The 17,122-nt window shown below is 47.2% G+C and overlaps 1 protein-coding gene and 1 long non-coding RNA gene across 2 annotated transcripts; both read left to right on the forward strand.

Moving 5' to 3' along the window:
• The first annotated feature begins 1,722 nt into the window (after positions 1 to 1,722).
• LOC125178116 lies at positions 1,723 to 10,315 on the forward strand. The gene is made up of 9 exons (XM_047881161.1): positions 1,723 to 1,845; positions 2,176 to 2,383; positions 2,700 to 2,774; positions 3,458 to 3,565; positions 4,163 to 4,332; positions 4,996 to 5,238; positions 7,781 to 7,916; positions 8,608 to 8,728; positions 9,229 to 10,315. Exons 1-9 carry the CDS (start codon positions 1,723 to 1,725, stop codon positions 10,313 to 10,315), a joined length of 2,271 nt encoding a protein of 756 aa, XP_047737117.1.
• A 5,114-nt stretch (positions 10,316 to 15,429) lies between these two features.
• Positions 15,430 to 16,684, forward strand: LOC108676886. Its single transcript, XR_001931197.2, has 3 exons — positions 15,430 to 15,505; positions 16,301 to 16,385; positions 16,658 to 16,684. It is a non-coding gene; the product is annotated as an uncharacterized LOC108676886 (long non-coding RNA).
• Positions 16,685 to 17,122: the final 438 nt, after the last annotated feature.

The following is a 17,122-nucleotide window of genomic DNA, read 5'->3' on the forward strand; positions in this document are numbered from 1 at the left end:
GTAAGTAATTAGACTCTTTGAACCGTTCCAGTTTCCCCGATGTGGTCGAATCTTGCAAAAAGAGTTGGAAAGAATTCTCCCCTTTCAAGTATGGGGGTAGAGAAAGGAGTTAAATACCAACGCTACTGATTTTATATGCTCGTTGGAAAAACTTAGTGAGTAGAGTGAGCATGCGATCAAAGTAGAAAACTCACCAATAATGTATCTGCAAAAAATGCTTCCAATCAACCCAAAATGAATAAGGCAAGAACCAGTTGATGTCACCTGCTGTGGAACAGATATACACCAATATTCAAAATCATTAATTTGTGGTACGAACGAGTTCATCGTCAAACCATGCACTAATGACAAGCAACTAGAAATTAGACAGAGTTATATGGTAGCCTTTATAGGTGGATCGAATCGATTACAGGCTTCCAAATCCTATCCATTGTGGCCTGAATTATAGTATGAATGATTGAAAAGCCTAGTGTGGAAAAAGATCTCGAAGTTTATGTCGACAAGGAGCTGAAATTTTCTAAGCATGTTGAAACGCAAGCTAACACATCCAACAAACTTCTTAGTTCACAGTGAAAACCTGTACGAATAGGCTTCTGTATATATTCTATGGTTTCAGGCGCCAGCCTGAGCAGGTAACCAGCACGCTGGCAACCTGCTTTCACTTTGTGCGTACCCTAATGGTAGCCTTTACAGGTGGATTGAATCGATTACAGGCTTCCAAATCCTATTCATCGCTGCCTGAATTATAGTATGAACATTCATAGAGACAATAAGAGGATACTCTAATATGATTAGCCGCATATACACTATTGTAGTGCACTCATCACAATTCCAGTATACAGTTATCATGACCTTGATATACACTTAGGGTACGTACACAGTGAAAGCAGGTTCCCAGCGTGCTGGTTACCTGCTGAGGCTGGCGCCTGAAACAAGCGCGAGAGGGTGTTCACAGAGGAAGCAGGAAAACAGCTGAAATTGAAAGGGTTTATGATTACTGCCGTTCTTCAGGCAAAAATGCTAACCTTTGAGAGGAACGTCTATGTGGTGAAAAAACTTTTTTATTTACGGACAGATCACTTTGAGACTTGGTACACCTATGTAAAACAGAATTATAAGACTTTTTTGTTCGTGTCAATTTTTCGAAATGGAGGGTTTAAAGGTACAACTACTTAAAAAATGACCATATGCCAAGCAGGTTGAGCAGATAAGAATGTGCAGTACATTCCGGTAAATAGGTATATGCAGGTTGTCGGCAGAAGCCTATTCGTACAGGTTTTCACTGTGAACACTTATACATTATTATCCTATGTTCATTCTTGTGGCAGGTTGGAGCAGGTTGCCCGCGCGCGGCAAACCTGCTTTCACTGTGTGCGTACCCATATACCTGAAGTCAGATTTCTCAATGAAGTTTTCCGCTAACTCAGCGTCTGATCGAGTGTCAAGGTGAAAAAAATTACCTAGTGATCCATGATGGACGATTGTCACCACAGCTCCTTGAACGTCATGGTGAACCGCTAAAAGATCACAGTGAAGTTTGAGTGGGAATTCAGCACCAGCTTCATTAAAGAATTACCAGGTTATCAACCATGATGGATGAGTGCGAACTGACCGGGCGTCTGAAGCGTCTTTGTGAATATCCCTCCGCTCAACGATTTTATGGACGAGGCAAACTTCGCGTCAATGGTAGCAGGACGTGTGCTAGTTACAAGACGTGCGTCAATGGTAACAGAGACGTCTGCTAGTGACAAGACGTACGTCAACGGTAACAAGACGTCTGCTGGTGACAAGACGTACGTCAATGGCAATAATGAGACGTCTGCAAGTGCCAGCCGTACCTCAACGGTAACAAGGCGCCTGCTGGTGGCAAGACGTACGTCAATGGTAACGAGACGTCTTCACGTGACAAGACGCATGACAAGACGTACGTCAATGGTAATGAGACGTCTGTGAATGACAAGACGCATGACAAGACGTACGTTAATGGTAACAAGACGTCTGCACGTGACAAGAGACGTACGTCAATGGTAATGAGACGTCTGTGAATGACAAGACGCATGACAAGACGTACGTTAATGGTAACAAGACGTCTGCACGTGACAAGACGTACGTCAATATTAACTTAAGGTCTGCATGTCACAGAATAATTGATTATAATTTATCATTGTGCTGCAGTTGCTGCGCGGTGCTGCGGACGCAGTGCTGTATGAGCACCTTCTCAGCACGTCCGAGTTCGATGCTGTGCTGCTGTGGCTGAGGCGCGACCTCCTGCCCATGCTGCCCCACCTGCAGCAGGTGGCAGCGCAGCTGGCTGATGTCGTGGCAGGTGGGGGATGTCGTGGCAGGTGGGGGATGTCGTGGCAGGTGGGGAGTGTCGTGGCAGGTGGGAGATGTCGTGGCAGGTGGGGGATGTCGTGGCAGGTGGCGGGCGTCTTGGAGGTTAAGACGTCGTAAATATATCACCGTGACAGATTAGGGGCTGCTGCTCTGGCCTACATGTTTGAAATTTGTATCAGAAATTTTCGAAAATTCTCGAAATTTCCATGGAAAACCCAATTACGTTGATTTTGTGGGAATGAAAAATTGAAATGTAGAGCAAAGGAAATATCAAGGGAATTAATGCAAGGAAGGGAACAGGGGAATAATATCAGGGAATTTTTAACGCGTACTAAGCCTATACCACTTGACGCTGCTGACAGACCCGGCTATGACGTCAGCATCGCGACGTCGGCGACGAGCAGCTGACGATGGTGCAGGTGCTGCTGACGATGCAGGTGCGTGTAGATACCGCTGCTGGTGACCTTGCTGGTGCAGGCAGGATTATTCCAGACGAGTATCGTCACGACATTTCAGACATGCATCAACGTTGTAATTATGTTAGTCCAGACGAGTAACATCATAGTGATCATATCAGTTCAAACTCGCATTGCTACTTAAGTAGACATGTAAGGGAAAGGAAGGAAGAAATTTGCAGTAAATCTGTCAAATAATGTCGATGATGACTGACGTACGACTCTCGTTCTTGTCGGACGACACTTTCTTGGCTGACGTACGACACGTTCATGACTGACGTACGACTCTCGATCTTGTCGGACTCTTGGCTGACGTCGACACGTTCATGGCTGACGTACGACACGTTCATGGCTGACGTACGACACATTCATAGCTGACGTACGACACGTTCATGGCTGACGTACGACACATTCATAGCTGACGTACGACACGTTCATGACTGACGTACGACAAATTCATAGCTGACGTACGATACGTTCACGGCTGACGTACGACACGTTCATGGCTGACGTACGACACTCTCATAGCTGACGTACGATACATGTAAGGCTGACGTACGACACGTTCATGGCTGACGTACGACAGGTTCATGTCTGACGTACGACATGTGCATCGTTTCCCCCTCTGGCGCAATGATCCATATGAACTGAGCAATCCTCCCCAGGATCGGTGACCCAGCGGCTGGGGTCTGCGCTGTGTGGGGAAGACGTGGGGCTTCCTCAACAGGCGCTGCGTCTTCTGGCCAACCTGCCAGCCAAGTCCTCCCCAACTTGTGAGTGTCTTGGGAGGAGGAGCATTAGGATGAGGGGGAAAGATGGTCGTACTAAAGGATCGACTGGGCTTCCTTCTTCGTTTATTGAAGTTTATCTTCTGACTGCTTTTGATTTTTTCTTTCTGTTATTTGTCAGTATTGTTGTGTATTATAATTTCTTGTCGTTCCTCTATTTACTTAATTTCTGAAATATATTTTAGAACAGATTTTTACATTCATCGTTTTAGGAAATATAATTATGTTATCAGAGCTTTTGTTGGTGTCGTTATCAAAACTGTTGTTATCGTTATCAGACCTGTTGTAGGTGTCGTTATCAGAGCTTTTATTGTTATCGTTATCAGAGCTGTTGTTATCGTTATCAGAGCTGTTGTTGCTGTCGTTATCAAAGCTGTTGTTATCGTTATCAGAGCTTTTATTCTCGTTATCAGTGCTGTTGTTGTTGTCGTTAACAGAGCTGTTATTATCGTTATCAGAACAACTGTTGTTATCGTCATCAGAGCTGATGTTGGTGTCGTTATCAGAGCTGCTGCCATCGGAACAGCTGTTATCATTGATGTCCCAGTTACTGATAGCGTATCCCCCTCCCCATCTCCCCAGCTGCCACACCCCCTCCCCCCGCCTGGTGCCCCGCCCTGATGCGGGGGCTGCGTCTGGGTCCCGCTGACGACGTGAGCTCGTCGCTCCTTCGTCGCTTCGTCGCGCCGCTGCTCACTGGACGCGTCGTCTACACGCCACGCAACGCCGTCACTGACGCCATCGTCAGCAACGTCAGTCTTGTAACATGCGTCTTAAAGACGTGTGTCGTGGTCACCTGACGTATGATTGCGTACGTCGTAAAGAGTTAGTCACGAGTCGTATGATTGCGTGTCATAAAGACGTGTGTCGTGGTAACCTGCCGTGTGATTGCGTGCGTCATAAAGACGTGTGTCGTGGTCACCTGCCGTGTGATTGCGTGCGTCATAAAGACGTGTGTCGTGGTCACGAGTCGTATGATTGCGTCTGTCATAAAGACGTGTGTCGTGTTAACCTGCCGTGTGATGGAGAACGTCGTAAAGACGTGTGTCGTGTTGTATGATTGCGTTTGTCGTGTTAACGTGCCGTGCGATGGAGAACGCTGTAAGTACGTGTGTCGTGAACACGTGCCGTGTGATTGCGAGCGTCGTAATGTTGTGTGTTGTGATGACGCGCCTTTGGATTTTGTGCGTTGCTGTTTTGGTTCACCATGGTTCTTGCGACGGTTCTTGCTGAACGACATATTGGTTCGCATTAGTTCATGCTTGGTTCATGATGGCTCATGAGACGGTTCTTGCTGGTTCACGTAATACTTTGCATATTGGTCCATGCTTGGTTCATGATGATTTATGCCTTGGTTCGCGTCACCATGCATGCGATGGTGCCTAATGGTTCACATACTGGTTCGCACTGTACAGATGAACACGACGCTGCAGAGGTGGGCAGTTCAGCGCGAGGTGTTCTCTCTGCTCCACCTGCTGGTGTCGCAGCTCTTCTTCAGCAGCGAAGTGTCCTCAGCGCTGCAGGAGATGACCTGGGTCCTGTCCCAGCCCCTCGTGTCCTCCACCCTCCTGCAACTCCTGCCGCAGGAGGCTCCTCAGATCCTACAGCTCCTAGAAGCTCTCCAACGGCAGCAAGGCAGTGGAGCTGTGATGGTGCAGGTTAGGTGCAATGTTTTTCATGTTCGTTGTTTATATTACCTGTTACTTATTCATCTTCGCTTGTTCTTTATATTTTTGGTATCCCTATCCTAGTTTTTGTGTATTGTGAACTCTGGTCTGCTCTAATATTTTATATTCTAGCCCACTCTATTTATCTTTAATGCTCCAGCTTAGTACCGTATATATATATTTCGAATTCTTGCATTTTACGAGAACGCATTATTAGAAAACTCTAACCTACGCTTCATGTCTTGAAAACTCTAGCACTATTTCTAGTATATCGACATGGCCGACGGCCCCTTACGCTAATATAAAAAAAACATTAACCGGAAAATGCTTATAACTAAATTCCCGCATGTCGAGGGGCTATATGTTACTACTAAAACCACCTTGGGGTAGTTGGGGTTGTTCACTATTACTTTTCTTTACATTATCATTTTCTGTGTGTATGGTTTTATCGTAAAATTTCAGTTCGGTAATTGAATTTGATTCCCCGAGAGTTGTTTTGAAGTTTTGCGACATAAAAATTCCTATGAGGCCGCAATACCCAAACTATTGTGCGCGTGCCAGAAGTGCTACTCAATGGTAATCTTCCAATGGTCCGCGAGCACAATAGTTTTCATGACGGATTTTTATTTGACAATTTTATGCTTCGCAAAAATATTAATTGCCAAACTCGTACAATAAATTTTAATCGATCCTTCACAGCTGCCCACTCAGTCTCAGCGTCCTCTGCTGGGACCATGTGGATGGCGAGATTCAGTGATAACTAGCGTTATGCAGCAACCTTAATTATTGCAGATATACTTTCTGATTTCTTGATCAATTTCCGAAAAAATGGATGTACTGGTGCACTATTCATGATTGTGTAATTAATATAAAATTATCTCGTAAACGATAGACGACAGAATCGAGCTACGTCACGAATACCGATGCTGCCACCGCAACTGCTGAAGCAACCATAACTGAGGAACCAACCACAACGGCGGAACCAACCACAACGGCGGAACCAACCACAACGGCGGAACCACCCACAACGGCGGAACCAACCACAACTGAGAAACCAACCACAACGGTGGAACCAACCACAACGGTGGAACCAATCACAACGGCGGAACCAACCACAAAAACAACCATCATACCTGCTGATTCTAATACCACAGAACCAGATTCCTCCTCAGCTACTTTACCTAACCTGGCGGTTCTTGCGATGGTTCTAGGATTGATGGTCACGGCCCTTATGACTTCACCTGTCAAGGCTGCTCCAACTCTCGTGACTTTTCTGACACTCTCAGCAGTTATTACCAACTGTATCGCCTCCACCAGCAACGTACCGAACACAGATGCAACCTTACTACCAGGCGTTGGTGGTACAACCTCAACAACCACGAGCTCAACCACCACCTCTGCAACCATTCCACCGGACCTTGGTTGTACATCTTCGCCTACCTCCACGTGCTCAACTACTTTACCGTCAACCGGAGGTTCTGTCGCAGAAGATTCAACTTCTCCTGTCACGACGACTTCATCTAGCCCGCCAGCTGCGATTCCACCGTCTGCGGTGGAGCGCCTGAAGGTGGCGTTACTGTGGCTGTTTGAAGAAGCTAGTGAATACTCATGCTTTTTAGACCTAGCAAGCCTAGTGTTGCCTACTGCTTCATATGCTCTGGTTGTCAGCTGGCTGGTCTAGTTAGATTAGTATAGTCCATGCTTCTGAAGCCGTTATCAGCTGCCTGGTCTAGCTGGTTAGTCTAGCTGGCTTTCCGTAGCACCTGCTATTAGTCCTTTGGTGTCAGCTGGCTAGCATTGCTAGCTGAGGATAGAACTTTCTTCTAGTCAATTTTAGAGTGTGCTTGTGTGTCAAGGTATTTAATTTCATCGCTTCTTTGCGTAAAATCTCCCTGTTAATCTAGCTCATCTCTCGTCAACTGCCATGGACGTGGTCAGCTGCTACGTGCATAAATGTGGACATCTCCACCTTGGATACGACTCTGGTTCTCCGAACACACCAGGCTTGGTAGAGAACACAGGCTTTTCGTAGAGAACACAGGCTTTTCGTAAAGAACACAGGCTTTTCGCGGAGAACACAGGCTTTTCGTATCGAACACAGTCAGGACTGTCAACAGTGTTCGCACTTCTCGTTTACTTGTAACCCTGTATATGTTTGTGTTCCAACTCATGTCATAACCTGTACGTCTTTACTTTTGTTCGTAGATTTTATACGCACTTGAATTTTGATCTGATTAACTAATGCAATTAGCCATATTCATATTCAGGTAAACGCCTCTCCTGAATATCAGTTGCGTTGTATGTGCAACGAATATAATCCCCTTTAGTTAGGTGCTATACGCCACCACTAGTTACACTTGAACCCTAGATACACGTTACAACTAGTTTCACGTGAACACCAGATACACGTGAACACTGGATACACGTGAACACTAGAAACACGTGAATACTAGATACACGCGAGCACTAGTTTCACGTCACCGCTAGTTACACGTCACAAATAGGTATAAGTGACCAGTAGTTGCCCGAGCAGGCGCTGCTGGACGAGGCCTCACCGCTGCTGCAGCTGGCTGAGTGCATTGAGCTGGACCGCTTTGTGCCAGCTGAGGACGAACAACAGCTGCTGGAGATGGCACAGCGAGCACACAACGATGAAGCCTTCCTGGCAGGTAACGTGACATTCCTAAAAAGTACGTTGGCATTCCGGGTACGAACTATAGGTCTTTTTAGCGCATTTTTTCATTTGTGGAAAAAATGCCTTATTGTGCTAGTCATGTCCGTCCCTCTGTCCGTCCGTCCGTGACTTCATGCACGTTGTCGTCGACGAGAAAATGCGCTAACTGTCACTCACTGCAGTGAGTACTGAGTTATATTTTTTTACAAATTCTGCAGCCTCTTTTGCTGCTACATCCTTTATAGCAGAAACCGGTATCCTTTCTAACCGGTGATTCCTAATTGGTAATAGGATCTTCCTTGAAGGAACTGGGAACTGCCATGCACATATGTACTGAACATACAGACTTGCCTTCGAGTTTGGCAAGCATTGATGGGCAGTACTGTGATATTTAAGGTAGGTATTGGGAACTCCCTGTAGTACTGTTAATTTTTTGACATAGGCAATGGACCTCCTTGTTGCCCTTCAATGCAGAATTTGAGCATTCACAGCCTATAAGGAATGCACTAAGGAAGTCCTTGCAGGTACTTCAGTGTTCTTGGCAGCGACATCTTCCTTCTATAGTAGGTTCTTCAGCCTTCCATGACTGCTGGGGCATTCCTTGCCAGTACTTTAGCATAACCTGTAGATACTGCGGCTTGTGTACAAGTTGCTCATGTACTGCTTCCTCATCCCTCCCCCCGCAGGAGTGGTGTTTGGGGGCGTAGGAGGATCTGCGGACAACTCGTCACGTCTTCCGCCGCACGTCTCCTACGTCATCCGCGGTGACGCCGCCAGGCTGCCGTCGTCCCGCCAGGCTGGCCCAACGTGCGTCAGATATTTCACTGCCGAATACGATATTATTATTAAATACTAAATAAATGCGGGATTGTTATGATAGTTGCTGTGAGGAAATACGGATTTTTAAAAGTTCACACAGTTTCTATGTATTGTAATTGTCATACCTGAAATTTTGATGTGTTGACCCGTGAAAAATATTCTTTGTCAAGCAAATTTTAATAATACTGTTATAAGATTTTCTTATTAGACCGCCTCTGAGATGATAGTTTTGATCTCCAGAGCAAGTTTTGTTTATGGACAAGTTACATTCCTGGGGCCATACTTTCAAAATTCGCTAAGTTAACGGAAGTACTTACGCTCTATTTTCTTGTTTGCGATTGGCGCTGATTTTGCTTGAAAGGCCGTCAATGATTGGCTGATGAGCTTACGATCTCTTAACTTTTCTTGAAAGTATGGGCCCTGAGCAAGAATCATATATAGTTGCAAAGGCTCATCAATAATTTGCACCGGTGATTGCGGTTGTTCAGGTTCTGGAGGCCTGGACCCTACGCCGACTACGGGGACCAGCTGTTGTACCACCAGGGCTTTGTTATCCTACAGAACGCGCTGGACGAGGCGATCATGAAGACCCTCTACCAGCAGACCTCTTCAACCACCACCCGGTCTGCAAGCGCTGCAGTGGGTCTGCATTTCGATCAATCTGCCGTGGAAGACGTAGAGACAATTTTCGACGACACGATTTCCAGGATGAACAGCCATATTGTGAAGGATCCTTTTGAAGACGACAGGCAGTTGGAGGCCTGGATGGACGTCCTCACCCAGTTGAGGGGAGTCCGTGAAGCTTTTCTCACTGGGGAGCAGATTCCGACTGCACCCCGTTCTTCCCCGCTAACTAAAGAGGCGGTAACATCTAGGAAGGTGAGAGCTGCTGGGAGTGGCAGTGACTTATATAAAGCCTCTCACACATATAGAGGCTCCAGAGACCTCCACTCATACGGAGACGCCAGAGACCTCCTCTCATACGGAGACTCCAGAGACTCCCACTCAAATGGGGAAGGCAGAGACATGAGGGGAGTCCGTGAAGCTTGGCTCACTGGGGAGCAGACTCCGACTGCACCCCGTTCTTCCCCGCTAGCTAAAGAGGCGGTAACATCTAGGAAGGGGAGGGCTACAGAGAGTGGCAGTGACTCGTATAACGCCTCTGACAAATATGGAGACGGCAGAGACCCACACTCATATGGAGATGTCAGAGACCCCAATTCATATGGAGACGTCAGAGACCCCCGCTCATATGGGGATGGCAGAGACCCCCACTCATATGGAGACTCCAGAGACTCCCACTCAAATGGGGAAGGCAGAGACCTCCGCTCATTTGGAGACTCCAGAGACACCTTCTCATATGGAGACGCAAGAGACTCTCACTCATATGGAGACGGCAGAGACGCTCACTCATTAGGGAACTCGTCATTTCGTCGTCGTCGCGACGTCTCGGGAGGTCAAGAGGCCGCGTTCAACGTGTCCATCGTCAACCGCAGCGCAGAGGTGGACAGCCTCCTGAACATGGTCGTGTCCACCGCGCAGATGCCGTATCCCTGCTACAGCCGCGACGTGTAAGGCTGTGCAGGCTCAGCTTCTGGGGCTTTCAGTATTTAGTAAATGGTTTAGTATTTATTACATGGTATAGTATTTAGTAAATAGTTTAGTATTTATTACATGGTATAGTATTTAGTAAATAGTTTAGTATTTATTACATGGTATAGTATTTAGTACATGGTTCAGTTTGTCAGTCCCCTTGGTCCTCAGAGCCATGCGATGATAAGCCAAACTTGTGTTCCAGTGTTTAAGCTGCCGCAGGGAGTTGACGTTGCTCATGCTTCTGATTGGTTTTTTACTTTTTCAATTTATTCTCTTGTACTTCAAGATCTTCCTCGGCACCTAGGCTAACTAGTACCTAGAGTTCCTTTAGGGACACCAACCCATGGCCATGCTGAAAGCCCCACCTTACCGTACGTCTTATTTTTTTTTAGAATTCTCATGTCTCTATTACTATTCGTAATGCCATCTATCATCTAAATAGTTTGCTATTATTGTATTTCAGCTTAAGGGTTTAGCCTTGAATCGTGTAACTCCTGACTTACGAACGTTTCACTTAGCAATTACTGAGTGACTGAGAAGTTACTAAAGTGTTAACAGCTCTTGCATCTAACCAATATAGATGCTTTCTCAGGAGTTTCATACAAAAATTACAGAAGGCCTGAAGAGAGTTTTATCCCATAATTTTAGATAGCCTGCCAAGAAATTTATTCAGAAATTAGAAAGCTGTTGAGTGTTGGTCTGCAGGTTTTTGTTTGGTCTGCAGATTCCTACAGCTGTCTCTTATACACATCTAGATGTGTATAAGAGACAGGTGCTGCACAGTGCACAGCCTAAAACAGACTCTTAAGCATGTTTTCAGAAAGCTACGTCGAAAGCATCTTGGGATTAATACGAGTGTGGACGGTTACGGGGCGATAGGATGCAGGTTATTAAAGAAAGTTGTTCAATTAGAATAAGATATACTAAAATAGTCATACTGCACACAACACTGCCAACCACTATCTGCCTGACACCACCTGACTTACATCACCTGTCAAATACCACCTGACAAACTTCTAGTGCCAAACGCCACCTGCCAAACTCCACCTGCCAAACTCCACCTGCCAAACTCCACTTGCCAAACTCCACCTGCCAAATGCCTCTTGCCAAACGCCACCTGCCAAACGCTACCTGCCAAACGCCACCTGCCAAACGCCACCTGCTAAACGCCACCTGCCAAGCGCCACCTGCCATACGCCACCTGAATGTCAAACAAAACACCCATTCCTCGCACACGTATGCGTGTCAATCGTTCTCCAGATGGACGTGGCTGTGGGTGTGCGGTGGTGGGTGACGGCGGCGTCGTGGTGGGTGCATGCGGTACTGCTGCTCTGTGGGCTCGTGCTGGCGATGACGGGTGTGCTGGTGCTCACCCCACTCCTCCCTCTGACCCACCCCGTCCTGGTCTTCCTCCTGCTCCTCTTCTACGGCCTCAACATCGTGGCTCTGTGGTGGGTGCAGGGGCATCGTGGGTTACTGGTGGGTTCTGCGGGCATCATGGGCTGCTGGTGGATTCTTAGGGCGTCCTGATCCACTGGAGGGTGCAGGGGCATCGTGGGTTACTGGTGGGTGCAGGGGCATCATGGGCTACTGGTGGGTGCAGGATAGGACTCTGCAGACTATGTAGGACTCTGCAGACTGTGTAGGACTCTGCAGACTATGTGGGACTTTGCAGACTGTGTAGGATTCTGCAGACTATGTAGGACTCTGCAGACTGTGTAGGACTCTGCAGACTGAAGGACTCTGCAGACCTTGGAGAGTTTGTAGCAGAGAGTGAGTAGTTATATTAATGTGCTCTGCAGACTATGTAGGACTCGGCAGACTGTGAAGGACTCTGGAGACTGTGAAGGACTCTGCAGACTGTGAAAGACTCTGCAGACATTGGAGAGTTTGTAGCAGAGAGTGAGTAGTTAGATTAATGTGGTCTGCAGACTGTGTAGGACTCTGCAGACCACGTAGGACTCTGCAGACTATGTAGGACTCTGCAGACTATGTAGGACTCTGTAGACTATGTAGGACTCTGCAGGCATTGTGGGTTACTGGTGGGTGCAGGGGCATTGTGGGTTACTGGTGGGTGCAGGGGCATCGTGGGCTACTGGTGGGTGTAGGAGCATCGTGGGCTACTGGTGGGTGTAGGAGCATCGTGGGTTACTGGTGGGTGCAGGGGCATCGTGGCTCCTGGTGAATTATAGGGGCGTCCTGCTAAGTTCTGATAGAACCGTCGTGGCATTCTGGCCGATGCAAGAGATAGAATAGAATAGAAGTGTCGGCACTGAAGAAACAGGGTCACGGCCTGATGCCGATTCGTGTACTTTAGTGGCTTCTTGGTTGGTGCTGGGTAATTTAACAGGCAGGCGAGTTCTCCATTTATTCCCATAATAATATTCACATAATAAACACTACAACAGTTACTTTCTGGGGGAGCTGATGGAGTCTTCTCTGCTGGCGCTGCTGGTGGGAGTGACCATGACTGTGCTGGGCAACGTCCCTTTCGTCATGGTATCGCTCTCCTCCACCCACCTCCCTCTGCACCTCTACATCATCCTGGTGGGTGTACCTCCCTCTGCACCTCTACATCATCCTGGTGGGTGTACCTCCCTCTGCACCTCTACATCTGTCTCTTATACACATCTAGATGTGTATAAGAGACAGGTCTACTTGCGCCGTCCGGGTTTGGCTTCGGTTTCCGCGTTTTATGCCAGTACGAAATGGCGGCGACGTCGGCCACGTTCCTGAATCTCTTCGTGCCTCCCACTGTCGGTACGTCTGTCATGATAATAATTGTTATTACGTCTATTGTACCTCATATGTCTGTACGTTTGTTGCGCCCCAGATTTACGTTGTTAAAAACAATGTGTAACGGCTGTTGTCTTCCCACTGTAGGGAAAGAGCCGTTGAACACATATGATGGAATAGTGAGTGACCTAGTGGTGATGGACAGAGTGGCCCAGTGGTTAAAGGATATTGTGGTTGCCCTGTGGTAACAGTTCAGAGTACCAAGATTGGAGCAGAGAGGCGCGGGTTCGATCCCAGCTCTGTGCGCCAGTTTCTGGTCAGAATCGGCAAGAAGGCCGGGCGGTTAAGCANACTCACCCGACCCTCCCGACTTATCTAACTCACCCGACCCTCCCGACTTATCTAACTCACCCGACCCTCCCGACTTATCTAACTCACCCGACCCTCCCGACTTATCTAACTCACCCGACCCTCCCGACTTATCTAACTCACCCGACCCTCCCGACTTATCTAACTCACCCGACCCTCCCGACTTATCTAACTCACCCGACCCTCCCGACTTATCTAACTCACCCGACCCTCCCGACTTATCTAACTCACCCGACCCTCCCGACTTATCTAACTCACCCGACCCTCCCGACTTATCTAACTCACCCGACCCTCCCGACTTATCTAACTCACCCGACCCTCCCGACTTATCTAACTCACCCGACCCTCCCGACTTATCTAACTCACCCGACCCTCCCGACTTATCTAACTCACCCGACCCTCCCGACTTATCTAACTCACCCGACCCTCCCGACTTATCTAACTCACCCGACCCTCCCGACTTATCTAACTCACCCGACCCTCCCGACTTATCTAACTCACCCGACCCTCCCGACTTATCTAACTCACCCGACCCTCCCGACTTATCTAACTCACCCGACCCTCCCGACTTATCTAACTCACCCGACCCTCCCGACTTATCTAACTCACCCGACCCTCCCGACTTATCTAACTCACCCAACCCTCCCGACTTATCTAACTCACCCGACCCTTCCGACTACTCACTTAACTCACCCGACCCTCGCGACCACCTAACCCTCCCTCCCGATCATCCCGAATTACTAAACCATTTTTTCCTGCTCCACCTGAGGATGTTGGGGTTAAGTGTGGTTTTCCTTATTAAGTCCTATAAGTAGACCAGAAACAATCTTAGTTATCGTCATTACCATTAAATTGGATATTAAATAAAATGTTTTTGTAGATCCAGAATTGGAGAATATTTATCAACTAAAAATTCTCTTGTTTGTCAATATTGGTACAATTTAATCAGATAAAGTCTTGTCAATTGTGGTCTTGTGTAAAGTCTTGTGATCAATAAATGGAAAATAAAAATCTCTTCGTTTGTCAATATTTGACAATTTAATCAGATAAAGTCTTGTATTTTAGATCAATAAATGGAATTAAAATATCAAGTAAATATCTCCAGTTTGTCACTACTGCCGCAGGGGTGCGTGCGGTTGTCGCAAGTGAGGTACGCGGTGCAGGGGCGCGCAGGCCGGGGCGGCAGGACGCTGCTGGAGGGCATCACGCTCGACCTCAAGCAGGGGCACGTCACGGCCCTCCTGGGGCACAACGGCGCCGGCAAGACTACCCTCATGTAAGTATCAAAATCACTTGGCTGTTTAATTCGCAAATTTACCAGGAATTTAAAAGTAAAGAAAATAGCCAAAAAGTTCACCATTTCTTATAAGAGAAAATGTTTCGGAGTCCAGCTCCATCGTCAGTTCAAAACCTAGAACACAGGTACAAACAATTAGTAGCCTAAAATTTACATTCAAACAATTCACCTAAACTTGAGGACTTTAGCACTAAAATCGCAGAAAACAGAACTAAAAATTAGATAACATGTAGAGAAAGTACTATCTATTTACAATTTGTTAAGGATAGGAACTGAATGCAGCATTTAAACTGGGTTTCTGTTTGAAAATATATAATGATTCAAAAATTCGTGGGTCAGAAACACCGCGCAGGCCCTCATGTAGGTGTACCCTCGTATAGGTTACTACCCTCGTGTAGGTGACTACCGTCGTGTAGGTGACCACCGTCGTGTAGGTGACCACCGTCGTGTAGGTGACTACCGTCGTGTAGGTGTACCCTCGTGTAGGTGTACCCTCATGTAGGTGTACTCTCCTGTAGGTGACTACCCTCGCGTAGGTGACTACCCTCGCGTAGGTGACTACCCTCGTGTAGGTGACTACCCTCGTGTAGGTGTACCCTCGTGTAGGTGTACCCTCATGTAGGTGTACCCTCGTGTAGGTGTACCCTCATGTAGGTGTACCCTCGTGTAGGTGACTACCCTCGATGGGTCTCAGCCAGCAGCACGCCAGCCGCATGGCTGACCGGCTTGCTCTGGAGGACCTAAACCTGGCGGTCACTAAGGGCGAGGTAAGGCTGGTGTAGAGGTAGGGCTGTTTTAGAGGTTAAGCTGGTGCAGCGATTAGGCTGGTTCAGAAGTAGGGGCTATAGTTTAATGGAAAGGCTGCTTTAGATGCGAGGTTGGTGCAGAGGTTAGGCTTTCTTTGAGGTTAGGTTTTTTTAGAGGTTAGGCTTTCTCAGAGGTTAGGCTTTTGTAGAGGTCAGGTTAATGCAGAGATTAGGTTTTTTCAGAGGTTAGGCTTTTTGCAGAGATTTGGCTTTTGCAGAGGTAAGGCTGGTGCTCTATCCAGACCAGGATATATGTTACTTAACCCCTATTGTCTCATGTGAGTGCTGGCATAAATTTCGTTTAAAATAACCTCTGTGGCAATTTAGTGACAAAACTCACTACTTTTTCCGAGCAGGAACTCCTCACCTGCGGTCTTTTCAATGTCTTGCAGTATTGCACCAATACCATGTTAGCTGAACCGGTTTTTCATTATCAAGTTATATTGATGTAAAGTAATCAAGTTGTTGATGATGATGTAATCAAGTTGTTTATTGTAAAGGTCGTAAATATGGATTTTACAAAGTATTCATTTTAACTTAACAGCCGGTATTTGTGTTAGGATGGCATGGACACCTAATTAGGGCGGCACTATTCAAGCGCTCTGATTGGCTGTCTCACTCGCCACTCTGCCTGCTGCCCTAAATATTTTAGAAAAAGCAAAGATTTTAGTTTTTCCCTTGATAACGTCACAGGGAGAGTTTCTTCCTCTCCCTGCCGTCCTGTGTGGACTGTAGTTGCGTGGACTGTGTGTGCAGGTAGTGGGTGTGGTGGGTGCCAACGGCGCCGGCAAGTCCACTCTTTTCAAGCTGCTCGTCGGGGACGGCAGTCCTCCATCGTCAGGTGAGCGTTTGGGTTCCTCAGCATCTACTTCGAGAAATAATATTTAATTTGTTTATATATATATTGTCCCTTTAAGAAAAATAAGTTTTCTTTTATAGATTGAATTCAGAGAAATTGAGAGACTTTGTCAAGTTAGCGATGCACGTCTTATTCTTGTGTGGGTCAACTTGACGCAAGTTTGTCATGCAAAAATGATGTATCAAGGCAGAAAGTGTGTCACTAATGCAGAAAGTGTGTCAATATTAGGATAAACATTTATCGTTTATTTCCAGGAAGCATCGAAGTATTCGGGAACAAGAAATTGGAGCCACATTTCTTTTTTTTTTTCAATTTATTTTTTAACTCTTCACCGCTTGATTACGCCCCCATCCTTTCCCTCATATTTCTCCTGAATTCCTCTTCCTCCCACAGTTGACGGTCAGCGCTGGCAGAGAGAGGCCGTAGACGCCTCTCCTCCTCCCCTCTCACCCTCGTGCTGGGGAAGGCTGCTGGGGATGATCTACAAACACAGTTTACACAGCCTGCGACCGGAGAGGCCTCAGGAGTACAGTCGGGCCCTGGCCCACGCTGAGTACAGTGAGTACAGCCGGGCCCTGGCCCACGCTGAGTACAGTGAGTACAGTCGGGCCGTGGCCCACGCTGAGTACAGTGAGTACAGTCGGGCCGTGGCTCACGCTGAGTACAGTGAGTATAGATGTTCCCTGACCCTCGCTTAGACTAGTATTTATCACAATCAG

The sequence above is a fragment of the Hyalella azteca genome, unplaced genomic scaffold (genome assembly GCF_000764305.2).
Source record: "Hyalella azteca isolate HAZT.00-mixed unplaced genomic scaffold, Hazt_2.0.2 contig7221, whole genome shotgun sequence".
NCBI classification, from domain to species: domain Eukaryota; kingdom Metazoa; phylum Arthropoda; class Malacostraca; order Amphipoda; family Hyalellidae; genus Hyalella; species Hyalella azteca.

Coding starts and splice junctions, on each gene's coding strand:
- LOC125178116 (XM_047881161.1), top strand. CDS start 1,723: ATGGTAACAGAGACGTCTGCTAGTGACAAGACGTACGTCAACGGTAAC. Junction 2,384..2,699: donor GGTGGGGAGTGTCGTGGCAG/GTGGGAGATGTC, acceptor CGCTGCTGACAG/ACCCGGCTATGACGTCAGCA. Junction 2,775..3,457: donor AGGTGCTGCTGACGATGCAG/GTGCGTGTAGAT, acceptor AATCCTCCCCAG/GATCGGTGACCCAGCGGCTG.